The sequence below is a fragment of the Saccopteryx leptura genome, chromosome 2, assembly GCF_036850995.1.
Source record: "Saccopteryx leptura isolate mSacLep1 chromosome 2, mSacLep1_pri_phased_curated, whole genome shotgun sequence".
Classification (NCBI taxonomy): domain Eukaryota; kingdom Metazoa; phylum Chordata; class Mammalia; order Chiroptera; family Emballonuridae; genus Saccopteryx; species Saccopteryx leptura.
Genome location: NC_089504.1, coordinates 132,988,981 through 133,016,481, shown reverse-complemented (window position 1 = coordinate 133,016,481; position 27,501 = coordinate 132,988,981). Strand labels below are relative to the sequence as shown.

Below are 27,501 nucleotides of genomic sequence, written 5' to 3'. Positions count from 1 at the left end.
CACTAACTCCCTGCCTCTCAAAAAAAAAAAAAAAAAAAAACCCACAAGGACATTGTTGGGACAACTGGGGAAATTTGAAATAAACTATATGTTAGAAACATTGTATGAATGTTAAATTTCCTGAGGGTGATGTTTTGTGATTATGCAGAGATGCCTCTATGTGTTGATGCCTGTATGTAAATAAATTCTTAGTAAATACACAATGAAATATTTAGGAATAAAGTTGATGCTTGTAACTAACTCTCAGATGGTTCAGCAAAAGCACACATCTATAAAAAGATAAAACAAATGTGGGGAGATGTTAACAAGCAGGGAATCTAAGGGAAAGATGTATGCGTTCATTGTATTATTCTTGTAACTTTAAACCTACAAAACGGTTTACAATTTTTCAAGATAAAAATTTGGGGAAATGCCAGACCTTCAAAGTCTTAATGCCAGCAGAAAAATTCTCCAAATGAGGAAAGTGACAGGTACTGTGATTCCCCTAAACTTCCCACAGTGCTGGGTATGGGGAGGTGACGCAGTGAGTATTTGCCCAATATGCACAGTGAGTGTTAGGTGCCAGCAAAGCAGGAACACTGAAAAATACGTATTTGGAAATTATTTGGTATTTGATATTTTCCCCAAAACATCAAATGTGTCATGGAAATTTTCAGAATTTTGTTAAGACTTCTTACATTATTTTTACACATGAATTGTTTTTCACTGAGCAGGGATTGTCACAATCTTTTTTAATGCTTAAGGCATCTAAAAGTCATAATGTGCCCCCCACCCACCAAGGCAAACAAGCTGGGAGCTGGCAGATGGGGAACAAGGATGGCACACAGGGGGACTGCACCATGTGAAAGCCCTTTGGTATGGGGTGGCCTGAGTCTGGCACTCCAGTGATAGAGGTAGCTGTAGGGAGATTGGAAACTTTACACTTCAGTCTATCCCGGACTGTTTTAGAGGTCACTGTTTTTTGGGGGTTTTTAAAGATTATTTATTTATTTATTTATTTATTGTGTTAACATAGATTCTAGTGTCCCCCAAAATGCATCCCCCCCAAAAAAGATTTTCTTTATTGATTGATTCAAGAGGAAGAGAGAGAGAGAGAGAGAAAGGGGGGAGAAGCAGGAAGCATCAACACATAGTTGCTTCTTATATGTGCCTTGACCGGGCAAGCCCTGGGTCTTGAACAAGCAACCCCAGCATTCCTGATCAACACCCTATCCATTGTGCCACCACAAGTCAGCTTATTTTCTTTTTATTCTTCCTTAATCTTAGGTAAAGTTTTTTGTTTGCTTAAAACAAATGTGAGCCTCTCTCAGCTACATGGAGAAGAACCGAGACAAAAGGATTATATACCCCACCTCCCCCAGCCTTAGGGGGAAGTAGAGCCTTTCAGAGTTGCCCTCTTGGCCAAATGTGTTTTGTAGAAAAGCTAACTGCCCCCTAACCACCTCTCTTCCTTCTCTGCTCCACCCCACCATCACCTAGTCTCCTTCCCAATGTGGTATGATGACTAGATCAGTTGGAGCTGTGAAGTCCTGGAGACCTGGATTCCAATCAACTGTGACATTGACAAACCTCTAGAGATACAGTGTGTCCGTAAAGTCATGGTGCACTTTTGACTGGTCACAGGAAAGCAACAAAAGATAATAGAAATGTGAAATCTGCACCAAATAAAAGGAAAACTCTCCCAGTTTCATACCTATTCAGTGCAGTTCGATGTGGGCTCATGCACAGATTTTTTTTTTTTTTTTTTTACAGGAACAGAGAGAGAGTCAGAGAGAGGGATAGACAGGGACAGAGAAAGATGAGAAGCATCAATCATCAGTTTTTCGTTGTGACACCTTAGTTGTTCATTGATTGCTTTCTCATATGTGCCTTGACCGTGGGCCTTCAGCAGACCCAGTAACCCCTTGCCCGAGCCAGTGACCCTGGTTCAAGCTGGTGAGCTTTTTGCTCAAGCCAGATAAGCCCGCGCTCAAGCTGGCGACCTCGGGGTCTTGAACCTGGGTTTTTCCGCATCCCAGTTCGATGCTCTATCCACTGCACCACTGCCTGGTCAGACTCATGCACAGATTTTTTAGGGCTCCTTAGGTAGCTATCCCATATAGCCTCTACAGACTCGTCACTGACTGATGGCCTACCAGAACAGGGTTTCTCCACTAAACTGCCGGTTTCCTTCAACTGCTTATCCCACCGAGTAATGTTATTCCTATGTGGTGGCACTTCGTTATAAACGCGCCGATATTCACATTGCACTTTGGTCACGGATTCGAATTTAGCAAGCCACACAACACACTGAACTTTCCTTTGTACCGTCCACATCTCGACTGGCATGGCCATGGGCTGCTCCACTGTATACACAGTGTTATGTCATCACCTGCACATGCACTCATGCTGCCATATCATCCTACAGAAACTGGGAGGGTTTTCCTTTTATTTGGTGCAGATTTCACATTTCTATTGTCTTTTGTTGCTTTCCTGTGACTGGTCAAAAGTGCACCACGACTTTGCAGACACACTGTATATTCTTCCTTTCAACAAATATCCATTCCCTTAATGCCAAGGAAGTAGCAGGCATAATTATAGGTACAGGGGATACAATAGTAAGTAAAAGAAGACAGACAAGGTTCCTGTCCTTATGCAACTTGCATTCTAGTCCAGGGAGGTAGATAATAAACAAGGAGCAAATGAATAAGAAAAGTAAATACCATGAACAGTGTATTGTAGAATCTAGTTACATATTGCCAATTCTGGAAAAGTAAAACTATAGAAACAGTACAAAGATCAGTGGTTGCTAGGGGTTTCAGGGAAAGAGGGATGAATAGGCAAGCCACAGAGGGTTTTTAGAGCAGTAAACCTGTTCTGTATGCTACGATAATGATGGATATATGTCATTATACTTTTGTCAAAACCCATAGAAAGCGCAATGCCAAGAGTGAACTCTAACAGACTATGGACTTTGGGTGACCATGATAGGTTTGCAGATTGTAACAAAAGTACATGCACACACTGTGCATATGCCTTTCAGGGGGCATATGGGGATTCTGTGCTTCATGCTTAATTTTGCTGTGAATTTAAAACTGCTCTAAACAATAAAGTCTATTTTCTAAAAAAAGGTGTTTTGACCTGACCTGTGGTGGAGCAGTGGATAGAGCTTTGACCTGGGATGCTGAGGTCCCAGGTTCCAAACCCTGAGGTCACCAACTTAAGTACAGTCTCCTCCAGTTTAAGCACAGGCTCACCAGCTTGAGCACAGGGTCACTGGCTTGAGCAAGGGGTCACTGGCTCAGCTGGAGCCCCCAGTCAAGGCACATGTGAGGAAGCAATCAGTGAATAACTAAAGTGATGCAACTACGAGTTGATGCTTCTCATCTCTCTCCCTTCCTCTCTCTTCCTCTCTTCCTCTCTCTTTTGCTGGAGAAAAAAACAAAAGCCCCATTACTCTGTGGGAAATTAACATGATAAAAGGTAACTAGAGGGACCTACTTAAGATAGGATGAAAAAGGAAGCCCTTTCTGAGGCTGTTTTCTCAGCTATAAAACAGGAGTAGGAATATTTGCTTTCATATATATATATATATATATATATATATATATATATATATATATATGCCCTTTAAATTATTGTATATCTTCCCACGTGATTAAGTTTGCAACAACACCTATAACATATTGGTTGGCAGCTCTGAAGTGGCTTTCAATCATCCCTGCCTTCTGGTATTCAAGTCCCTGTGTAATCTGCACCTTCTGAGTGTAAGCTGGATCTAGTTAGTGACTTGCTTCTATGGAATAATACAGCAAGAGTGGTGAAAAAAATCACTTCCAAAAGTTGCAAAAACAGACCACAACTTCTATGTCCTCTCTCTCTCAGAAGTAAGCTGTCCTGTTGTATGTAACTGTATGTAGAAGAAGTGATATATCCAGCCAACCTAGCAAAGACCTATGATGAGGTCTTGCAGGATGCAGCTACCAGATGCAGTGTGTGGTCCTTGACTGGGTGCTGATTAGGATATATCAGCTATAAAAGACATTCTTGGGCCAATGAGGAAGATTTGAATACTGGCTGGGATTAGAGAAAATAAAAATTAATGAAACAGAAAGGTGAAGATTGTTGACTGATAAAAAGTAGATTCAAAACAGCGTGTTCATTATGATATCATTTTGCTTAAAAAAAAAAAGGCATTTGCCTGACCTGTGGTGGCGCAGTGGATAAACTGTCGACCTGGAACACTGAGATCACCGGTTTGAAGCCCTGGGCTTGCCTGGTCAAGGCACATATGGGAGTTGATGCTTCTAGCTCCTCCCCCTTCTCTCTCTCTCTCTCTCTCTCTCTTTCTCTCCCTCTCCTCTCTAAAATGAATAAAAAATTTAAAAAATTTATAATAAAAAAGGCATTTGTGTATGTGTGTGTACATTAAAAAAAGATACAATCTACCCTATAGCCCAGCAATTCCATTTCTAGGTATATAGAGCCAAGAGAAATTAATTCCTATGTCTACCAAAAGGCACATGTCTAAGTATGTTCAAAGCAATTTTATTCATTATAGACAAAATTGGAATCACCTTAAATGTTCCTCAACAGGAGAAAAAATAAATTATGGTATATTCTTATAGTGGAATACTACACAACAACACAAAAGAGCAAATTGCTAGTAAATGCAACAAGGATGATTCTCTCTCTCTTTTTTTTTTTAGATTTTACTTATTGATTTTTAGAGAGAGAGAAAGAGGGGGGAGAAGTGGGAAGCATCAACTCGTAATACTTGCTTCCTGTATGTACCTTGACCAGCAACCTCAGCATTCCAAGTTGATGCTTTATCCACTGTGCCACCACAGGTCAGGTAAGGATGATTCTCAAAAATAGACTGCTGTGGGAAAGTAGCCAGATACAAAAGAGTACATGTAGTACAATCCTTTTTATATGAAGTTCAAGAACAAGCAAATCTAATCTATGGCGATAAGGGCCTGAAGAGCCATCTCCACTGGAGGTTGGATACTGACTGAAAGGGCATGAGGAAAACTTCAGGAGTGAGGATAGTGTCATAGATCAGTGATTTTCAACCTTTTCATCTCAGGGCACACCTAGCTAATTATTAAAATTCTATGGCATACCAAAAAAACTTTTTTTTGCCAATCTGACAAAAATAGGTATAATTTTGATCGATGAAACAAACAAAAATAATAATTGTAATTACCTACCTTTTTTACTCCAAAGTGACTTTTGAAAAAAATCAGGTGCCTAAACCTGTATATAAGGATTTCTGGTACCAAGAATTAGCCAATCAGATACAACCTTATGATGTAATGTGACCAATAAGATGCAACTCTATTATATGACCCATATATGTACAGTTCAAGACAGGTCATTCACACCAGATGGCTATTATTGTTAACCATTGTCATTTTTATATTAAACAAGCTAAATGAAAAGGTCAGTGCCCCTGACTAAGTAGTCAGGTATTGATTGCATGCTTTAAAAATTCTTATGGCACACCGGTTAAAATTCACTGTCATAGACAGTGATTTGATTTGGATGTGGTTACACAGATGTAGATATATATGCCTCCAAAAATCAACTTGTACTTTTAATATTTAGGTACTTTATATAATTGAGCTATATCTCAAATTTAAAAAAAAATTTTAAGGAAAAAATCCAAAGAATGACACCCAAAGTGTTAATGGTGATAATTTTGGATGATGAAAATACTGTGTTTTGATTTGCTTTGTCTTGTTGCTTGTCTTTAGTTTTTTATTTTCTACAATCCATAAAGATAGCTTCTATAATAAAAGATTATTTTTCAAACTTCATTCCAAATATCCGATAATATAATTCCTGCTGCCTCAGGGAGGGGGTGGGGAGAGTCAAGAAACAGTACTTGCTGCATTATTCCCAGAGAAGATGGGTGTGGCCACGAGTAATAGGAATGAAGTACTAATCACTACGGCATCCGGGTGCAGTGACTTCTCAGGGGAAGTCCCCAGTGCTGAGTACGTAGAAGGGCAGAGTGAACCACAGTATCAGGCCCCCACAGTGTAATGGAAAGAACCCAGGAGGTAGCATCTGGAGATCTGGATCTGAATCCAGATCCACCATGGACTGACTGTGACCTGTGAAGAGTCATTTAACCTCAGAAGAGGAAGGACTAAGGGTTAGTCACAGGGCATGGGCTAAAACCCAGATCATGACTCTGTGCAGTTCTCTCCGCCACGGACTGCTAACCTGTTAATGAGATTCTTACCCCCAGTAATAACAACTAACTTTAACACAGCCATTCCATTTATTTTTCTTTTGAAAGTTTGCCATTCCATTTTCTGAAACATAAATGTTCCTGTTAAATTCTCATAGCTCCTTTGTTTAGCAGTTAAGCAATTCAGTTGCTGAGATAAGTGACTTGCCCACAACTAGCAAGAGACAGAATTAGGATTTACCTTCTGGTTTTCAGACTCCAAAGCCTTGGTTCTTTCCACCAGGCCAGACGGCCTGTCACTTACCTGCACCCTCCCAGCCTACACTTACTCCCAGAAGCTCTGTAAGTCTGTCTCATTGTCAATAGGACATTCATTCTGGGGAGGGATGGAGGTCTCAGCACACAGTATTCCTGAATGACCTAACTCCTTACTGGTGCTGACTCCAGGTCAAAAAAGGCCTCAGACTTCTGACTCTGTGTAGTCCCGAAGGCATTTGGGAGACTAGACCTCCAATGCTAGCAAGTCACTGTGGTCAAGGGCAGTGGTGGGAGCCAGTAGGTTCGCACCAGTTCAGCAGATCTGATACATAATTTTTTGTTGAGTTCGGTGAACCGGTTGTTAAAATGGCACTTGTAATCAAGATTCTCTCTTAGGTGGGCACCTGGGCAGCCGCCCAATGTGGAAATCACAAATTTATATCCCTTACTCTTTTTTAACGTTCATCTGTGTAATAACGTATTCTTAGTGCCCGTAATAATGTTCATTCTGTCCTCAGGTGAAAAATTTCAAAGTGAGGATGCCAATCAATATGGAAATATCTTAAATAACAGTTTTATTGTTTTTTGTCAGGTATTATTTAATACCTTTTCGTTAATATTTTAAAACTCTTATAATCTAAATGTGTACCACTTTTATTGTTCTTATTTAAGTATTAAATGTATGAAATAATAAACTACCTTTGGTATACCAGTTTTTAATATATACTTAAAACGGTCATTAGGACAGAGAATCAGTTGTTAAATTATGAATCTCATGACTGGTCAAGGGTCTTTAGTTTCACTTCCCAATCTGGCTTTCGGGTGGCTGCCAGCTCCCTCTGCCCTCCTGACCCATGACAAGGAGCCAGAACTCTTCACCGGCCCTTCTCCTTCCTCCCTAGGAGGCTTCTCAGCAAGGCTGGTACTTCCCTACCCAGGTCCTGCATCTGCTGGTGAAGGAGCAGTGAGAAGCAGAGCGAGAGGCAATGGTGGGCCCAAGGGGCAGCAGCTGTGAGCAGCTAGCACTATGCTTTCTTCAATAATTCATTGTCAGAGAGGTTGAAGGCACCATGCCCTCATTCTGAGCTGAAGATGTCTACCACAGCTCAGATCTTTAAACTGAGAGTGGTAGGAATCAGGGGTTGGCCAGAGTGCGAGTGGGAGCAAGTGGAAGGGTATCCAGCTTCCAGCACATCCCAGAATGAGCTCCTCTCCCTCTACTCTTTGTTAGAGAGGGGTTCTGATCTGAGTGAGATCAGGTATTTGGTAATAGGTAAAACCCCCCGGGAACTACAGTGAGCAAGATGGGTAAAGAGGAAGGACCCAAGCACGGAAAACACAGAGCCTCACCCTCACTCAATCCAGCTATAGATCAAAGTCAGGTGAACCCTCTGGGGCTAACCTCAGCTTCTTGTTAGCAGCCTCCCCAGCTGAAGGACACCCAAGTCTCTTCCGTCCCAGACTTCTGGAAGCCCTGAGATGCTTCAATAATTTCTTCAAAGATCTCCACCTCTTAGGCTATAAACTGAGTCAAACATCCCAGAAACCCTCATCTTCACCCCTTCCTCAACTCCACTCTACTGCTTTTTTTTTTAAAGCAAGAGAGAGATGGGGGGCGGGGGGGGGGGGTTAGCCAGAGACAGACATACAGGGAGAGAGATGAGAAGCATCAACACATAGTTGTTGCCTGACCAGGCGGTGGCGCAGTGGATAGAGCGTCGGACTGATATGTAGAGGACCCAGGTTTGAGACCCCGAGGTCGCCAGCTTGAGTGTGGGCTCATCTGGTTTGAGCAAAAGCCCACCAGCTTGAATCCAAGGTCGCTGGCTCCAGCAAGGGGTTACTCGGTCTGCTGAAAGCCCGCGGTCAAAGCATATATGAGAAAGCAATCAATGAACAACTAAGGTGTTGCAACGCACAATAAAAAACTAATGATTGAAGTTTCTCATCTCTCTCCATTCCTGTCTGTCTGTCCCTGTCTATCCCTCTCTCTGACTCACTCTCTGTCTCTGTAAAAAAACAACAAACAAACAAAAAAACCAAACACGTAGTTGTGTCACTTTAGTTGCTCATTGCTTGCTTTCTCATATGTGCCTTGACCTGGGGGGCTCCAGCCAAGCCAATGACCCCTTGCTCAAGTTAACAACCTTGGACCCAAGCCAGTGATCTTGGGCTTCAAGCCAGCAACCTTTGGGCTCCAGCCAGTGACCATGAGGTCATGCCTATGATCCCACGCTTAAACTGGTGACCCCATGCTTAAGCTGGTGAGCACATGCTCAAGCTGGCGACCTTGGGGTGTTGAACCTGGGTCCTCAGCATCCCAGGCCGATGCTCTATCCACTGTGCCACTGCCTGGTCAAGCCCACCCCACCTCTTTTCAACCCCAGCTTCCCTCTGGCTTATAAACACATGGGAGTGGAGGAAAGACTGAAATTTCGCCCTTGCTATGATTCAGAGTTGTAATGCTAGTCAGTGACTGAGGCTAGGCAGGTTCCCATTGAATTTGGGCAGATGGTAGAGGAACTGTGGAACTGGAAAGTGGTGATGTTCAGGTAACCTTTACAGGTCCATTTCTCTTGTTAGTCAGGAAAGCAGCATGGGCAGTAGCCTGCACAGCCTTATGGGTCTGTGCTGCCTCCACCTCAAACAAATCTGGCACCATCTGTGCAATAACACTGATGGGCTGCCCGGCATATGGGCTCAAGATAGCTTCTAGTGACCCCAAAAGGGCTGTTGGGGCGCTAGAAAGAATAAGGTCCCTCATCCCTACCATACATATTTCCTCATCTGGCCCACAGGACCTCAGGTTGAAAGCAGCAATCCTCATGCCTAGTTCCTAGAGAACCTGCTACAACTCAGTATATGACTGCCACCAACTCACTGCCTCCAGCAAGTCCCCAGCATTCTGCCAGACCATATGAATGGCAGCCATCACCCATTCTAATAGGGTATGGTTTCCTGGGTTGTCATGGCTATACTGAAGATGCTGCCTCAAGGAGGAGTGCATGGTAAATGGTGGCTAATTTCTCCATCTCCGTTCAGGAGAGCATGATGCCATCCACCCATATGTCCCACAACTGCAGCAATTAAGCTGCCAGGGACTTTGGTGGATTTCTGCCTGAATTTTATCCCTAACTCCATCAGCTCTGTCTGGGTGTAGGGCCAGACCACAGAGTGTTCCACTACTTGAGGGGGTTGTGCCTGCCCTTGAGGCATTTTTGGCTGCTGGATTTTTTTACCTTCTGGGTGACCACCAGTTGGGCTCTGGGTCTGCTGATGGCAATTTCAGCCCAAACCTCCTCCTCCTCAGAAGAGGAGGAGGTGAAAATGCCTCCTACTGCCAACTCAGAGCCACTCTGCTGGCACAAATGCAGCTCCTTTTTCAGCAACCACTTTGGCTCTTGCGACTGCCAGCTCTTGGCCTGAAGCTGAAATGGGAGTTCTTGAACCCATAATTGTTTCTCTAACAACTACCATGCCAGCATTCAGCTTTTAGGGAAAACTGGAGTTCTTGAACCTGCAATTCCTTCTCAAGTGACCATTTCTGTTCCAGGCGCCATTGGTATTCAGCCTGCATTTCACACTAAAAAAGTGGTCAGCTTCCTCCTCCAGTAATGTTGCAGTTCCTGCCACTGTCAGTGCTCAGTCTCAAGCTCACACTGAAATTTTTTACCTCATGCAAGCCTCTAGCACAGAGCTTTCTATTTCTCTTACTAGGATATAAAAAACACCCAGTCCATGGCCCCCAACAGGGTAGCCAAAGGAAACTACATGCTCAAGAATAGCCACTCCTCTATTCCACCCTTCAAGTGTGTTGGTTGCTCCACATAGGTCTGATCCGAATCCTGCCCACTATGCCAGATATAATGCCAGTGACTGAGGCCAGGCAGGTTCCTACTGAATTTGGGCAGACAGGAGAAGAACTATGGAGCCAGAAAGCAGTGGGCCATTCCCGTTCAATAGATTCTCGCAATGATGGATGAGCAAACAGGCAGCGGGAAACCTCTTCTTACAGCAGCAGGTGAATGAACAGCAAAATGGCCTCCCACAGTGGTGGGCAAGCATCTGTAGCCTTACATAGGCTATACACATGTGGCTCTGCCAAGTGCTCAAGCACTAATCATACAAGGTTCAAGCAAGCAAGCCTAACACAGCTGTTTTCCCAACAAGAGTCCTGAAGTGTTAAGAGTTTGGCAAGAGTAAAGGAAAGAAGGTGGAAAAGCCTAGGCCAGTCCTCCTCCCCCAAGCCCTCTGAGGGATCCTACTGCTAATATCCCTTCCTCCACCTAGAGTTCAGCTCCTGTCCTAGCCTCATTTCTCACTCCAATTGATTGTATGCAACTGGAATCACCCATCACATTGACCTGGAGGGGAAACTGAGATCTAAGACTGAAATGAACACTTATCAAGCACCTATTATGGGCCAGACTAAGCCAGACTCTGGGAAACAAGAGAAAGAAAGCGAAGTCTCTCAGCCCTCTCACCTTCCCTTCTTCCCAGGTACCAGAAAACCCCCAATGCACAGAGAAGTCACACTGCCTGCCCCAAAGCAGGCAAGAATCTTGTCTTGAAGCCATAGCTGAGAGCCCAGTGCTTCCAGAGAGTCCTGGCATAGGAATGAAGGTGCAATCTTACTGGGCACTGTCAGCAAGAAACTCTTCAGGCATATATATAGCAAATGCTGTGTCAGGGGATGTAGCCTGAAAGTGCCTAAAAGCATCAGATATCACAGTGAACCCAGAGGCAGAGCCTAGAAAAAGAAGCCAGATTACAGCAGGAGAGATTGAGGTTTGATGTTGGAGGAACTTCCCCAGAGTAATATCTGGAGTTGGCAATGGGGATTCCCTGTGGAAACTACTTCCAAGCTTTCTCAGAAGAGATAAGTAGACTTTTGGTCTCAGTGGAATAGATACAAAATTATGAAGATCATGATCTTTGTTCTCTGCCCTTGTGGTTCACAAGTTTTCAAATGCTAAGGCCACTAAGTACATTGTGCAGGTTATGCCTTGCTGAAGAGGTAAGTGGGGACTGAAACCCAACTCTAGATCAGTAGGGCAACACCCTACTGCAGAGCTGTAACTGCACAAAGACTGGCCAAAAGGGCTAGCACAGACCCTGCCAATTATCCTGAGGTCCTGACAACCTGGGATCTGGGAGGTCAAGAGAACAGGGTAAGCTCCCCCTCCTCCCAGAAAAGAGGAAGGTTGTTTGGGAAGCCCTGGGGGCTGTATGCTGGTGGTGAGGACCTGAAGGGGCCAGGCTAAGGCATGGCTCCCAGGAATGTGACCAAGCTAGAGGCCCCTCTTAGCAGGGTGCCAAGTACTACGAGATCAGAGCCAGAGATGGGGACCTGAGGGAAGAAGAGTGGGGACAAAGAGGGTGTGGGTCCCAGACAGGGCCCAAACAGGGTTAATCTTTCCAGTCATCTCACATGGAGGGGGCTGGGAAAGGACAGTTCTAAGGACCTGGGGACTGGGCTCCCAGCTCTAGCTCCGAGATTCCAACCTTCTCTCTGTGGCCAAAGGAGGAAAGGTGTGTGGTCCAGCAGCAGGAGTGGAAATGAGAAAAAGGGAAGGCTGCAGAGCTGCCCTATGCGCTTCAGATTCCCTCTGATAGGCTCAGAGAAAAGTCATTGATATTTCTATTTTAAAGTAAGAATTGGAGAGAGCTGGCGTTCTCTAGGCTATAGGTTCTGGGAGAGTGGAGGGAGGGGAAAGACAGGGACAATTGCTTGCCTTGACCAGCACCCCCCCTTCTCCTATGGAAACTAAAGCTGCCCCAAGGCCCAGAGGAGCTAGTCCATTAGCTGTGGTCAGCAGGGGTGCATGGGGGAGGAGGGTTCTCTCCCTCCAGGTCTTCTTGCCAAATGAAAGGCAACGCTTCTGCTCCATCAGAGCAAAACAACAACAAAAACCCGCTATACACATTTTAAGAACACACACACAACCTCTTTATCTCCTCTCAATAGTTGAAGTTAAGCAACTAGGGGGAAGGTGGGTGGTAAGCCTTGAACTTACTGGGCCAGAATACAGAGGGAGGGGAGGAGGCGCCTTCCCAAAGTGCTTTCCAGGTTAAGTCTAGCCTGAGGAGGAGCTGGGAGTAGAGAGAAGTCATTCTCTCCCTATATAGCTCCGTCTGGAATAAGAGCAAGTGGAGGGTCGTTAAACAGAGAGGGAGAGAAGTCTTCCAGAATTCCCAAGGGATGGGAGGATTAAGGGGAGGGTTTCTGGGAACATCTAGGGGAATGGAGTTAAAAAGAAGCAGGAGGAGGATAGTGGAGCACCCTTGATCTGAAAGGGAAGAGTTCTAGCTGGTGCCAAGGGAAGGTGCAGATCCCAGTCATTCAGCTTCAGGGTGTGTCCGTGTCTCCTCAAGGGGGTCTACTGCACCCTCTCCATCCCCCAGATGCCGTCTTTGGTGCGGAGGAGAGTCCAGACTGGGGATATTGGAGGTATGGAGGGTCCAATGAGAAGCAGATCTGCTCAGAGGGTGCAGAGAGAGAGCTAGCTGGGGCTACACCCCTGCTCCCCCCTTCCCCTGCCAGAACTTGGGCTTGTCCTCTTTGACGTGCCCGCTGAAGGGGGCGGGAGGGGTACTGACCCGAGGAGCGGTCCCGCGACTCTGTACTCCCTGCTGCCCAGTCCTTGCCGTGTCGCTGCCGGGCTCTGTGGAGGCAAGAAAGGGAAAGGGAGACCAGGATGGAGGTACAAGCGGTCTAGGGCTCCAAAGGGGCCAAGTATCTAAAAGGATACTTGGGGTGGGAATAGAACGCAGCTTGAAGTCCTATACTAGGGGTCTGAAGGTGGGACTGCAGTTCCTGCAAAGAGGAGAGGCGGGGCGTTGATTAGTCCTGGGGTTTGGTGGGGTTCTGGCTCAGAGATTTGGCTCCTCTGCTCCTGCCGGGGCTGCGCCTCCTGCTGGCAGGGCCTGACCCCTGCCGCCCGACAGATGGGACCCTAGGGCGGGTGCCGCCACCTGGAGGGCATGCGGCCACAGGGCGAGAGAGTCCAGGGGACGCTGCAGCCGGTCAGCCAACGAGGAGCCGCTTGGCCTCTGCCTTTCGTCCTGGCAGGCTGAGTCCCCGGACATCAGCACCCAGGAGATGGGAGCAACAGAAACAGCCTCGGGCGCCGGGCGCATCCCAGGCTGTTTCCAATTGGATTCCGTAGAACCCACCAGGTCTGGACCTGGGGGTGGACGTGGCTTCCCCGGAACCCAGAGGGAGAGCCTTGACGCAGGGGCTAGCAAGCAGTACACGAGCGTTCTTCTTTTTCAATCCGTTCCTCTGCGGAGGTCGGTCGGAGCAGCCGCCGGGACCGCGGGGCTTTCCTTCCTCGGACGCTGGAGGCTGGGCAAGGGCGAGCCGAGCTGGGGCTGCGGGAAGTGGAACCTTCCGCCTGGGCTTCGGAGTTGGGCGGCCCTTGAGCTACTCCTGCCCTTCTGCCTGTCGCTGTGGGAGCTCTAGAGTCCCTTTTCTGGGGAGGAGGTACGGGAGGAAACGTAGAGAGAGGGGCAGAGAGGGGAGAAGAACTAAGTAGATGGAAGGACAGTGGGAGGCACCCTGATAAACAGACCAAGGACCGTAAAGGGGAGGAAGAGACCGAAATGGAGAGAGTAGGACTGAAAGGCGACGGGAGAGGGCGAGAGTGACAGGAGAAGGCGAGAAAAGGAGAGGGAGGGAGGGAGGGAGGGACGAAAGGGGGAAGGAATCCAGAGTGGGAAGGAAGCAGACAGCGGAGCCAGGCGGGCGTGAGGCGAGGCCAGGCGCGCAGGCGGGAGCCCGTAGGCAGAGCCGCGGCTAGGTCCTGCTCCCGCCTCGGAGCCCCTGGCCCGGGGGAGGAGGAGAGGCCGCTGGCTCAGTCTATGTCTTTTTCTGACTCCAGTGCAACCTTCCTGCTGAATGAGGTAAACGCGGAGGGGTGGGGAGGCTCCTCAGTAGGTGGGAGGAGAGCCGCATTCCAAGCTAGGGAGTGGGCTTGAATTTGGGGGAGACTGCAGTAATGGGAAGGAAGACCAGAGGTTAAGCTAAGGGTGGAAGAGGCAGTAAGAAAGAAGGGGGGGGGGGTGGCAGCTTCTAAGCATCTGGACAGACCACCCCTCGCTTCTGCCTAGGGCAGGGGGCAGAAAAGGGGCTAGAAAAGAGGGAAAGAAGAGGGCTCAGCCAAACGGCCTGTGCCCCTCTCTGGATTCCCGGGGTGGGGTGGGGCAGCTAGAATACTAGGAGTTTTGGCTCGGTCCAGCTCTTAAAGACTGCTAAAGAAAAAGATCTGACACCTCTCTGAGGTTGTAGCTCCTGGGATCTGCCCAGCTTCTTGGTGCACTTACAGGAGAAGCTAGGTATCCTGGAGGCTCCTAAGAACTCCAACTGCCAAACCTGGTTATTCTGGGCTTTCCCCCTATGTTCTGCTTCCATGCCCGGGGTACCTGCCAGTTAACCAGACCAACAGCTCTCTCCTTAGAAAGAGGAGGGCAGAAGGAAACCTCTTCTCAAATCCTTTTTTTGCCCTCAGCTCTCTCCCCCTTATGCTCAATCATAGAAAAGGGGTTGAGACAACAATAGACAATGACAAGTATATGTCTTATTACAGGATAGTTACTAGGTTGGCCTAAGAACTGAAATAGACAGGTGTGGGTAAGATGAGAAATGGGGGGGGGCGGGCCTCGCATAGCAACTCAGATATGGGAAAGAGAGAGGGGTTCTGAAGCTCCTGCAAAACACAAGGGGATGGGCTCAGGTATGTGGAATGTACCTGGGCTCCTGGGGGTGGTTGGCATGGCAACATATGCATCAGAAGCAGACTTAGACACCATTGTCCAGAGGGGATGAAGAAGACAATAAGGTACGTGAGGAAGGAATGAGGTTGGTGTCAGTCCAGTTACCTGCAGCCCCCAGAAGCCCGGGTGGTGGGGAGGGCCCCAGAGGAGGTGTGCGGAATAGATTTAGGGATTAAGAGAGAAGCAAATGCCTCAGCAGCTGTCTTCTTTATAAGAGTTATCTCCCAGTAACACCTTGAGGGTCATATTCTTCCACACCTCCTGCCTCTTTTTTTTGTTCTCTGGAAGAACAGAAGAGACTGGAAAGGTAGAGAATAAAAAAGAGGATATAGGGATAATGAGGAATTAAGAGAGGGCACAAAAGTGAGAAGACAGAGTGTCTGGAAACTTCAATACAAAAGAATTCAATATATAAACAATTCCAAATAGTGTTGGACTCAGTAGAGGGAACTGTGAAAGCGGACTGCCTCCCCCCCCACACACACACCTCCCGTAGTGATGGGTCCCCTCAGCCATAGGGGATCCCACAAAATCGTTTGCCAAATACAACAGGATGAGGAGGCTGGGTAGGGCTGGACTGTACCACTCACAAAGCTAAACAGGCTCAAGGCAAACTAAAGCTGGTCTTAAGATGAGGCCCCTTCTCTCTTCTTCTTGCCAAGGGAACATGAACAAGTGACAGAAGTGGGAAGCCAGTTGGTTTGGGTAGTCCTTCTCTCCCGTGCACAGTGCTTTCTTCCATAGATCTCATCAAACCCTTTCAAGAGTTTTCCTACATCCCCTGTAGCCCTGGAAGGTAAAGGGATCAGCAGATTCTCGCTCCTGAGGGTGAGAAACTGAGAACGAAGACTGAGCTCAAGACCTCCAGGTGTAACCCTCTGTCCACCTCACAGCTCTGGGTGGGCGGGGGTGGGGAGGCACTGAGACAATCAAAAGTCAAAGGGATACTTTTGTTCAGGAGATGGAAAAAAGGAGGGAACTCAAATGGGTAGATCTTTGGAAAAGTCTGCTCAAAATAAAGGCTGCTGTTTGGTTTTAAACCTAAAATCTTAGCTCTCCTTTGAAGGAGACAGACTGGAGCAGAGTGGCACATGGGGCTCTAACCAGGATACCAGCCACCCCCCCTCCACCCCCATCCTTTTTGGATGGGAAACTGGCCATAAGCTAGTGACTCTGGGGAGGCTTGCCCTTCCTGCTACTAACCTCCGTGTAGCCAGGATCCCACCTTCTATTACAGCCACAACAATCCCCCTACCTCCACCCCCTGGTTTCCTGTCGCTTTAGGCTCACCTAAAAGTGACCGTCCCTGTCGCAGTTCCCACGGATACCTTGGCAATGCCTGGCGCAGTCCTTTGAAAGGAAGTAAGCAAGGGAACCCCCATCCTGACCAGACTAGGATGAAATCTGCCTGCGCAACAGGTGTGGGGCGGCCGGACCCAAAACCTCCTCCTATGCATGGGTCGGGGCGATACAGTCCTTTGTTGCAAGGTCCCAGCACTGAACGGACTGAGCACGGTGGGGCAGGGGTTACTTTCATGGCATTAGTCGGGAGTCGCCAAACCCATTCCTCCTCCGTACTGTTGCGGGGTTCGCTTTTGGAGTCTCTGGGGCCACTAGGGCCCGGTCGCGCTGCCAGCTCACCTGGGGCCCCACCCCCGCCTGCCGCCCGTCCCGCCCCTTCTGTCTCCCCATTTTCTTGCCCCACCCCGCTTCCTCCCTCTCCCGCTCGCCTTCCTTTCTCTCTTTTCTGCCTCCCCGTACCCTGCACCCGCTCCCTCGCCTCGGGTGTCGTCTCGTTCGGGCTCTCCGCGCTCCCTCCCCTCCCCCGCTCCAGCCCTTTGTTTCCCGGCGGAGTATTTCCTGGGTTGCCGAGCGTCTCTGTCTCCGCATCTCTCCTCGCCCCGCCTTCTCCCCGCCTGGATCCGCCCGCCCGCAGTCTCCCCTCCCCTTCCTCCCCGCCGCCCCTCTGGCCCACAGATGCAGGGGAACCCACCTTCTACCCAGCTCCGGCCCGCTCCCTCCCCTAGCCGGGTCTCGGGCTCCCCGGGTGGCTGGCGCCCGTGCCGCCACCCCCGCCAGCTCCCGGGGAGGGGGGTCAGGTGGGCGGGCACTATTGTTTTAGGAGCCGGCGCCAGATTCTTCAGCCGCGCTCGGGGTGGGACCTGCAAGGTTTGAGGAGTGGGGTGGGGGGTGCGGTGATTTGAGCTCGGAGCAGCTGGGCTTCGCAGCGCGCTCCTTCGTGCTCTCTCGCTCTGCGCCGGCGTCCGCAGGGCTGCGGGGCTCAGTGGCATCTCTCGGGCGCGGCCCGCTGTCCTAACCCCTGCCTCTGGGCCGCTCCCGCCCCCGGCGCCGCTCGCTTACCCCCACCCGGACTCCCCCATGTATGACGACTCCTACGTGCCCGGGTTTGAGGACTCGGAGGCGGTGAGTGCCCATGGTGAGGGTGGGGGTGGGGAAGTTGGGGTGACACCTCCTCTCCCTTGAACCCTTCTCCCAGTTCAGTACTTTGAAAAGACGCCTCAGTGGCGGGGCTGGGTGTGTAAGGGGTGGGGGCGCTCCAGTAAAGTGAGAAGATAGATTTTCGTGAGAGGGCTGCCCAGTCCTAGACCAAGAAACATCGGTGTGTGCAGGGAGGGGCCAGTGTGGGGGAAAGGCTCGAGCAGGTGTCTTCCAAAGCCCAGGACAGATGGGTAGAGGGAGGAAGGGCTGGAGGTTGAGGGCACAGGGGCTTTAGAAACGGCACACACAATGTCTGGAGTTCCCACAAGAGGATTTATGGGGTCTGAACACAACTGCTGCAGAAGCTGAATCTCTTGGGTCCCAAGGGGGACAATCCAGATCTCCTGTGCCTCATAAAAGGACAAATTTAGAGAGACTTGGGAGAACACCAGAGATTCAGGTACCAGCCTCTTCAGATAGAAAGATCACAAACTTGAAGACCTCCATTATTTCCTCCTTCTGTCCATCCTGAGCTTGCCTTATCTCCTCATCCTGCCTCCAGCCCAGCTTGTCTTCCAGGCTGGGAACTGGGCACCCCAACACGTGGGTGAGCCAGCTGACTGAGCCCCATCCAGTCCATGCCTCCTGCTGAGGTATCTTCAGAGCAGTGGGCACTCTGAGACTCCTGCTCAGCATGGAGGACCTAGAGGTGAAGCCAAAGGAGCTGAGGGCCTGGGGATGAAGAGAGGAAGCTTTTTGCTCAGAGAACCAGGCAACCGATAAATATTTAATTCTCCTCTTTGCTTTTATCTCCTGACCCACTGAGACAAATCAGCTCATTAGTCAGTGATTCCCGGAGCTCAGAGAACAGGGAGAGTGCCTGGAAAGGGGGACAAGGATGGGGAGCAGCTTCTCAGTCCCTTCTCTCAAACATCTTGCAAGCAGGCCTCCTCAGGACAGTACCACTAAATGCTTGGATGGGGTCCCTGATAGGTGTGAAAGGTAGAGGACTCCAGGGTCAAAAGTAGAGTATTGGAGTTTTCTCCCATCAGCCAAGCCCAGGATAGATAGCTTCTAGGGCTCAGAATAGGCAGCTGTCAGTCCTTTTCTGGGAGCGGGCTCCTGCTGGGCCAAATTCCCCATTGGGCCTCTGGGGCTAATTACATGACAGCAAGAACAGATTATTTTTAAGGCTCTGGTGGACACCTCTTTCTGGTGGTTGGAGGGACAGCTGGCATGGCCCAGGATGCCAAGGTGAGCTTGAGAAAGAACCTTTCTGCAGAGCTGGAGGGTCTTCCAAGGTTCTTTCAGTCCCTGGTGAGAAGGCAAGAACCGCTGCAAGATAAAGACTGATATGTGGATGGTGCTGGGGGCAGTCTGCTAACCCATCACTCGCTCCCCACCTCATCTCTGGTCCCTGGATCACCCTCCCCCACTTTCCTTTCTCTTGCCTGGCTCCTTGCTCTCTCTGAGGCCCCCTCTGAAGCAGTAGGAGGGAGATCAGGCTCTAAATAAATCCACCGGCTCATCTCCCTCCTCTTCTTCCCCCGTGCCAGGCAAGAGTGGAGCTGCAGTCTGCCCACACACTCACCAGGCAAGGGGGGCAACACTAGGACACTGTGCCAACTTCTGCCAGGGCCAAAGTATTGAGCCTTGGCCTGTTTTGGTAATAATGGGGTAGGGGAGGCAAGACCCCAGATTAAGCTTGGCAAAGGCATCCTGGCCTCCCCAAGTGATACCAGAACATGAGAGATAGGTAAGCTCTGAGGACTTGGGAATAATAGAGAGGGGCTTCCATTCTGAGCCCAACTCATTAAACATTTAGGGAGAGATCCTAACATTCCCATCCTAGGGCAAGAGGCATCCTAGATGCTCCGGACAGGGATGACTAAGTTAGCCTGACCAGGCAGTGGCGTAGTCTGCTAACCCATCACTCACTCCCCATCTCAGACTGAGGAATATTCCTTCAAGCCCATGGTGCATGACCACCTACAGCAGGCACCTGGGACACAGAGGAGCCAGGTTCGAAACCCCGATGTTGGTGATAAGCGCGGACTCATCCAATGTTAGCGTGGGGTTGCTGGCTTGAGCGTGGGATCATAGATGTGACCCTGTGGTCTCTGGCTTGAGCCCAAAGGTTGCTGGCTTGAGCCCAAGGTCGCTGGCTTGAGCAAGGGGTCACTCGCTCTGCTGTAGTCCCCCAGTCAAGGCACATATGAGAAAGCAATCAATGAACAACTAAGTTGCCACAACAAAGAATTGATGCTTCTCATCTCCCTTCCTGTCTGTCCCTATCTTTCCCTCTTTCTGTCCCTCTCTCTCTATCTTGCTTTAAAAAAAAAAAGAATGACTACGTTAGTCCGAGAGCCTGGAAACAGAATAAAGTCTAGGCTCTCGCCTGACCAGGCAGTGGCGCAGTGGATAGAGCATCAGACTGGGATTCAGAGGACCCAGGCTCGAGACCCTGAGGACGCCAGCTTGAGCGCAAAAGCTCACCAGCTTAGACCCAAGGTCGCTGGCTCAAGCAAGGGGTTACTCAGTCTGCTGAAGGCCTGTGGTCAAGGCACATATGAGAAAGCAATCAATGAACAACTAAAGTCTCCCAACAAAAAACTGATGATTGATGCTTCTCATCTCTCTCCGTTCTGTCTGTCTGTCCCTGTCTATCCCTCTCTCTGACTCTCTCTCTCTCTCTGTCACACACACACACACACACACACAAATCCTGAAACTCCAAACTCCTGTACACACACACTCACACATGGACTCCTACCTTATCTCTGCCACCTGCACCTCAGAATTGATGTAAATAACTACTTTGGGCCATAAAGAGGGGAAAAAGGGGCAGAAAATGAAAGAGTCCCTTTTCCCTAGAAAAGGGGGAAACCCAGACAGCTTGACTTCTCTTCTGCTCCACGGTCCTGCTTCCCTTGCTCATTTGTGTATCTTCCTCAGGGTGCTGCCTTGAACGTGAGTTGTACAAGTTGTACAAACTTCCAAAAGCACCCTCATTGCCCAAAGACCCTTACTGTGGGTCGAACTCACATTCTGGCTCAGATTACCAAAGACCCCCTCCCTACATCCCCAGGGTGGTGCTGCTCACTGGGTTGCCTGGCACCAACATGGCCTTCCTCAGGGCTGATATCCCCTTGTGGGAGGGGTGGGGAATGTAAGCCAGGTGGTGGGTGTGGCCCAGCCTTACAGACCCATGGAGATAGCTTTCTGTTGCCTTCAGTCTGTGTCTGGTTTGCTGTCCACACCTGGCCTGTTGCCCCGGCACCTGTGAGAGGAAAGTGGGGGCAGGGAGAGTAGAGAGGAACTAACTTCCAGGAATTGGCAGTTCTGTGTCCTCTTCACCCTGGAAGGGTAGGCACTGGGGGAAATGTGATCTAAGGGGTGGATAGCAGTACCCTGACACTTAGGACCACTGCCGTGCCAACCAGCATCGCTTGATCCCAACTAGCTGTACATCTGCCAGGCATTTTAAAGGGATGTTGTCTAGGCTGCTTTGCAGGCTGATGTGAACAAGAGGACTGAGTCACCTGGATTCAGAATCATCTTCAATATATTATCTTCAGTACAACTCCCTTCCCTCTGCCTAGAAGGAGGACGTGGTAGAAGGGAGAAGAGGGAGGAAGGTGGGATGGGAAGGCTCTATTCAAAGCTGCAGTATTACTAGCTTGGGGAGGGGCCTAGATCCCAGCACACAGGGATTGGGTGGCATTCCTCCAGGCCCAAAAGCACTGGGCCCTTCTCAGGGAAATTGGAGGGACTGCTGGGGCCTGGCCACCCATGTAGACATGGAGAGACTGGGATTTGTGGAGGCACTGCTAGAGGGTTTGGAGGGTACCTCCTGAGCCCAGGATCATAGCCTCTCCCCCCGTGCCAGGGTTCAGCCGACTCCTATACCAGCCGCCCATCTCTGGACTCAGACGTCTCCCTGGAGGAGGACCGGGAGAGTGCCCGGCGAGAAGTGGAGAGCCAGGCTCAGCAGCAGCTGGAGAGGGCCAAGGTATCCTCTTGTTTGTGGGCTGGGGGCAAAACAGGCCAGACAGGGTAGAAACTTGTTCTCATCCTAAGTCCCTAGGGGTCAGTGGGCAGGATTTAAGTGAGTGTGAAAGGGTGTATGTGAAAGGGTGTATATGTGTATGTCTGTGATGGGTAGACAGGGGGGGCCTCTGCCCTCTGCCGATGGAGCAGTAAAACTGGAAGGGGTCCTCTGAGGCTCCCCTCATTGGCACTGATGGCCCAATTCTCCAGCACAAACCTGTGGCATTTGCTGTGAGGACCAATGTCAGCTACTGTGGTGTACTGGACGAGGAGTGCCCAGTCCAGGGCTCTGGAGTCAACTTTGAGGCCAAAGATTTTCTGCACATTAAAGAGGTGACCAACACCCCCCCAAATACAAGCCATTTATTTTCTTTCCTCTTGCCCTAGTTCCCATGCCTCTGACTTTAGTCTTCAGTTCATTAAACAAGTCCCCGAACTCCTCAGCGCTCACCCTTAACACACATTCATACACTCCTGCTATCCAAAACCCGGTTCTGAGGATCTCCATCCTTCTGAGACCTGGCTTGGGCCTCAGTCTCCATATGTGTAAAGTGAGCAATAAGGTCCCCTGTGACAGCTGTGATGCCTCACGCTGAAATCTTGGGGGTGGCTCAAATCTGGCTGCCCTTCCCTCTGGCACCTTCTGCCCCCTCCCCTTGTGCTGCCTTTGTCAGACCAGCTCTGTGAATGCCTCCCTCCCTGGCTTTCACACTGGAGAGCCAGAACACTTCCCCTCACGGCACCTTCCTGCTCCACCCCACCCCAGAAGTACAGCAATGATTGGTGGATCGGGCGGCTAGTGAAAGAGGGCGGGGACATCGCCTTCATCCCCAGCCCCCAGCGCCTGGAGAGCATCCGTCTCAAGCAGGAGCAGAAGGCCAGGTGAGAGCAGGGCTGTAACTCAATAAACATCCCCCTCTAACGCGGGCACTTTCGCTGCAGTCTACTATACTACATATGCACACATATCCCGCCCCAAATGCACACACTCATATCCAGCTGTACACATTTACACCGCACAAATATACACACAAATGCACATATATCACACTTTCCTCACTAGCTAAGATACAACTGTTAAATAACGTGTAGAACGTACACACACAAAGGCGCTTACTGACCTCCCTTTCTGCTCTCAGGAGATCTGGGAACCCCTCCAGCCTGAGTGACATTGGCAACCGACGTTCCCCTCCTCCATCTCTAGGTAGCATCCCCCCAACCCACTTGTCTTGGGTAGGTGGGTCACTAAGACACAGGGGCAGGGAGATTCTTCCCAGGTGAACTGTGTGGGAAGGGTTGGTGGAGGGGTCAGAAGAGCTGGGAGAAGCCTGGTGTCTCCCCTGGGGAAGGGAATACACACCCCCAGGGCCTTTCCCCTCTTCACCAACTTTAATCTTTTATTTCCTTTTCCAAAAAGCCAAGCAGAAGCAAAAGCAGGTGAGTCAAGGAAGGGACCTGGGTTGGGGGCTCAAGGAAGACCCATGGCTGGGGACAGGCCTCTGGGCAGTCATTGTGGAGAGGCACTGGACAGAGGGGAGGGAGCCCAGGACTTCTGGGTCTGCCCCACAGCAGTCAGGCACCGGGCAGGCCGCCGGGCCAGGGCTTAGCTTGACCTCAGGTTCATTCTGCAGGCAGAGCATGTTCCCCCATATGATGTGGTGCCCTCCATGCGGCCTGTGGTGCTGGTGGGACCCTCTCTGAAAGGTTATGAGGTGAGAGGGATTTCTTGACCCCAAAGAGTCTCTTGTACCAAGCGTGCCATGGGAAGACCCCAGGGACAGTGGGGGGAGGTGTTCTCCCTCACACCACCCTCAAGGCCTGTGTATGGAGGGGGTGGGCTCCAGAGCCATGCCTAGGGAAGCTGCCCCTCTACAAGAGAGCCCTGTCAATTCCTTCCTCCCACCTGTCCCCCCAGGTCACAGACATGATGCAGAAGGCTCTCTTCGACTTTCTCAAACATAGGTTTGATGGCAGGTAAGCTGCTCTGGCCTGGGGTGGCATGGGATCCAGGAAGAAGATCATGGTCTCCTCACAGCTGTCTGTAGCAAGTCTTTTCTAAAGAGGAAGTGAGGAGTTAGTAGGTCCTGGGTAAGGAGGGGCCTGGAGTTTGAAATTTAGAAGTGAGCTGGGATTCTCCACCACCACCCAGGATTTCCATCACCCGAGTCACAGCCGACCTCTCGCTGGCAAAGCGATCTGTGCTGAACAATCCTGGCAAGAGGACCATCATTGAGCGTTCCTCTGCCCGCTCCAGCATTGGTAAGGAGTCTCCAGCTCCTGTCTCTTTGCTCACTCAGGCCTTACTGAGAACCTGCCTCCTACCTTTCTCTTCCCCATCTCCTCCTCTGCCTGCCCCAAGATAGGCAGCACACCCCAGTTTTCTCAGTTCCCTGCTCCTCTGCCTGCCCAGGTCTTTATGAACACCCTCTACTCCACTTCCTTCCCATCCACCATTGGGGAGCCCCCCCATTGGAGGGTAGAGCTCCTGGTGAGCATTGTGGCTTGCTTACTGCCTCCATAGCTGAAGTACAGAGTGAGATTGAGCGCATATTCGAGCTGGCCAAATCCCTGCAGCTGGTAGTGTTGGATGCTGACACCATTAACCACCCAGCACAGCTGGCCAAGACCTCATTGGCCCCCATCATCGTGTTTGTCAAAGTATCCTCACCGAAGGTAAGTCAGCGGGGAAGGTGGAAGAGGCCCCCAGGGTTACCCTCCTAGAATGCATACCCAACTTAGCTTGGTCCCCGTTCCAGGGGTCCTGAGCTCCCTTTTCCTGGTGCTGGATCACAAGTAGGGACATGCCCAGATCTTACTAGGCCTAGCTGTGCCCAGGGCTTCTAGGAACTCCAGGCCTCACTCTGTTCTTTCCTCTCAGGTACTCCAGCGTCTCATCCGCTCCCGTGGGAAGTCACAGATGAAGCATCTGACTGTACAGATGATGGCATATGATAAGCTGGTACAGTGCCCACCGGTGAGTGCCTGGGGGAGCTACTCCTATGCCCACTCTTGCTTTCCTGGGGCTAGGGGCATAATGAGGATGGGTGGGGGGCTGCTGTTTAGAGGAGGACAACATCCCCCTTTCCCGTCCCTCCCCAGGAGTCATTTGATGTGATTCTGGATGAGAACCAGTTGGAGGATGCCTGTGAGCACTTGGCTGAGTACCTGGAGGTCTACTGGCGGGCCACCCACCACCCAGCCCCCAGCCCTGGACTTCTGGGTCCTCCCAGTGCCATCCCCGGACTTCAGGTAATCATATCCAGTGGGCACTGATACTAAGCCAGCCAAAGCAATGCCCCCTCCCCACCCAGTGGCTTGTCCTTGGCCTCCAGTTTTAAGGCCAAAGGATAAGGGAGCTCAGCTCTGCTATACCGAGGGCAAATGGGTGAAGAAACTTCCCGATGAGAAGGAATAAATCAATAAGATGGGTAATCAGAGGTTACTTTTCTAGGGCTCAAAAGGAACACACTTTCAAACCTTTCTCTGGTCTGTTTTAAAGGCAGAACTTGAATTTTGCAGGAATCAACAGCTCTAGTTTTCCATATCTGAAGAGGGAGACTACGCCAGTATCTTACCCTTCCTTGCACTGTTTCCTCTACAGGATCTGAGAGTTGAAGGGGAAGAATCCTCCATCCTACTAGATGTGGGAGGGAGGTGGAGGTGAGGTTTGTACTGCTTCCCTTCGAGCTATGTGTTGTGTTACCCCCAGAACCAGCAGCTGCTGGGGGAGCGTGGCGAGGAGCACTCACCTCTGGAGCGGGACAGCTTGATGCCCTCAGATGAGGCCAGCGAGAGCTCCCGCCAAGCCTGGACAGGATCCTCACAGCGTAGCTCCCGCCACCTGGAGGAGGACTATGCAGATACCTACCAGGACCTGTATCAGCCTCATCGCCAACACACCTCTGGGCTGCCTAGTGCTAATGGGCACGACCCCCAAGACCGACTCCTCTCCCAGGACTCGGAGCACAACCACAATGACCGGAACTGGCAGCGCAACCGGCCCTGGCCCAAGGATAGCTACTGACCGCCTCCTGCTGCCCTTCCCTGGCAGGCACAGGCACAGCTGGCTGGGGCACCCACTCCAGGCAGGTTGGCATTAGACTGGCATTAGGCTGGCACTAGGCTCAGCCCCCACAATCTCCTGCCCAGCCCCAGGGCTGCCTGTGGTCCCAAGGTTCTGGGAAAAGCAGGGGTCCCCCTTACCTCCTGGGCAGTGACTCCCATAGGCTCCCATTCCAGGTACTAGCTGTGTGTGCTGCACCCCGGCACCTTCCTCTCCTGCACAAGAAGCTGCCCCACTGGGCAGTGCCCTCAGGCCAAGATCCCCTTAGCAGGGACCTTCCCACCAGACTCAGGGAAGGGATACCCCCCTCAAAGTGACAAGAAGTTGGTTGTGGGCAACATGGCATGAGGAAGAAACAAGGCCTCTGAGCAGACATAAGCCACAGTCAAGGGACTCAGGGTTGTGCTTTGGGGTCTGAGGACCTCCACTCACCTCACTGCCACACACTAGAAAGGGACAATCAAAGCCCGGCAGGGCAGCACTCCCATCCATCAGCTGCATGGGGCAGCCACACAAGGCTGGAGCTGCAGGCTGGCGAGGCTGGGGCCAGAGGCCTCACGGCTGAAGCTCTGGAAAGGAAGGGCTCTCCTTACCCTGCCAGGAATTTTCCTGACATCTCTGACAGTTCCAAGGACCAGGAGCATGATCAAGCCAATGGTAGACCGGAGCCAACCTGAGTTGGGGGTTCGGGAAGGGAGGGCATATGTAGCAGAGACCATATGGAACAGCTTTGGGGGCTTCCTTGCCCCCTCATCTTTTGCTCCTGCATCCTGTCATTTCTGTTCTTGGCCCTCATGCCTCCTGGGGCATATGGGCCCCTGACTTTATTCCCTCATCCATAGCTGCTGCTTGTTATGTTAGGGTTAGATGGGGAGTGACAAGACACAGTGGACAGTGCTGAGAGGTCCTGTCTACATGGTTACCCTTGCCTTATGGCTCTAGTGTGTGACCTACAGAGCATGCTCCACAAGACCCTGTCCCACCTGTCATCACTAATAAACACCATACACAGTCCCTCAGGCTCTTGTTCTGTCTGCTGGCTCAGGTGGCTGGTTCCTCACTGTGTGACCTGAGTCTGGAAAAAGCAAGAAGTATCCCGCCTCCTTTATCTCACAGAGGACCCACTGCATGGAAAGGGGAAAAGGAGAGCTGGGGAAGAAACCGTATTCCCAGGCACCCCCACAAGTACCCTCTCATGCCCAGGAGGCAATGAAACATTCAGCACACAGAAAGGACTTGTTCTGGGAGGTGGGGAAGAGGCTTAATCATAGCCTTACACTGCCCCTGCTTCAGGCCCTCATAGTTGCAACATGAACTCCATGTATTTGCCTAATACTTTTAGGGGTAAGCAAGAACATGGAAGAGTGGTAGTGGGGGTGGGGGACCCAGGCCCTGCACCACCACCACCACCACCTAACTCAGCTGGGCCCAGCTCATTACTCCTTGATGCTCCTGGTGCCCACCTCTGCTTTCCCCTCCCCCAGAACCATGGGCTCAGCAACTGTGGAGCCGTGAGCAACAGGACAGAATCCTGGGTGTCAGGCACACAGCATCATGAGGGTGGTCCTGATTGTGCCTCACCTGCCAGTTTCACAAGTGCTTTCTTTTCCCCCCACCCCCTGCAAAGCTCCTGCAGGGGTCTCCAGGCCAGTGCTACAAGTGAGGTCAGAGGAGGAAAGATGCATCAGGATACTGCTGTCAATGGCTTTTCCACCTCCCTCAAGTGCCTCCAGCA

At 50.5% G+C, this 27,501-nt stretch overlaps 1 protein-coding gene and 1 long non-coding RNA gene across 3 annotated transcripts; one reads left to right on the top strand and one right to left on the bottom strand.

The window, feature by feature from the left end:
- Positions 1-12,394: 12,394 nt before the first annotated feature.
- Positions 12,395-17,319, bottom strand: LOC136394940 (uncharacterized). The gene is made up of 3 exons (XR_010749251.1): positions 17,208-17,319; positions 13,040-13,104; positions 12,395-12,917 (listed from the first exon to the last, which is right to left on the bottom strand). It is a non-coding gene; the product is annotated as an uncharacterized lncRNA (long non-coding RNA).
- Positions 14,196-26,780, top strand: CACNB3 (calcium voltage-gated channel auxiliary subunit beta 3). 2 transcript variants are annotated; one of them, XM_066368822.1, is made up of 13 exons: positions 14,196-14,344; positions 21,543-21,665; positions 21,914-22,036; positions 22,470-22,585; positions 22,843-22,907; positions 23,121-23,140; positions 23,335-23,415; positions 23,619-23,677; positions 23,853-23,962; positions 24,225-24,376; positions 24,582-24,677; positions 24,803-24,952; positions 25,413-26,780. In XM_066368822.1, the coding sequence occupies exons 1-13, from the start codon at positions 14,303-14,305 to the stop codon at positions 25,725-25,727; spliced, it is 1,452 nt and encodes a 483-aa protein (XP_066224919.1). In that variant the 5' UTR covers positions 14,196-14,302; the 3' UTR covers positions 25,728-26,780. The 2 variants fall into 2 exon arrangements, with proteins under 2 accessions (XP_066224919.1, XP_066224918.1); XM_066368821.1 differs by lacking the exon at positions 14,196-14,344 and adding an exon at positions 16,979-17,638.
- The last annotated feature ends 721 nt before the right edge of the window (positions 26,781-27,501 follow it).

Bases quoted from the DNA above. Each gene is read 5' to 3' on its own strand.
- CACNB3 (XM_066368821.1), top strand. From the start codon at position 17,594: ATGTATGACGACTCCTACGTGCCCGGGTTTGAGGACTCGGAGGCG. The intron at 24,377-24,581 runs GTAAGTCAGCGG...CTTTCCTCTCAG, and splicing joins TCAAAGTATCCTCACCGAAG to GTACTCCAGCGTCTCATCCG. The intron at 24,678-24,802 runs GTGAGTGCCTGG...GTCCCTCCCCAG, and splicing joins AGCTGGTACAGTGCCCACCG to GAGTCATTTGATGTGATTCT.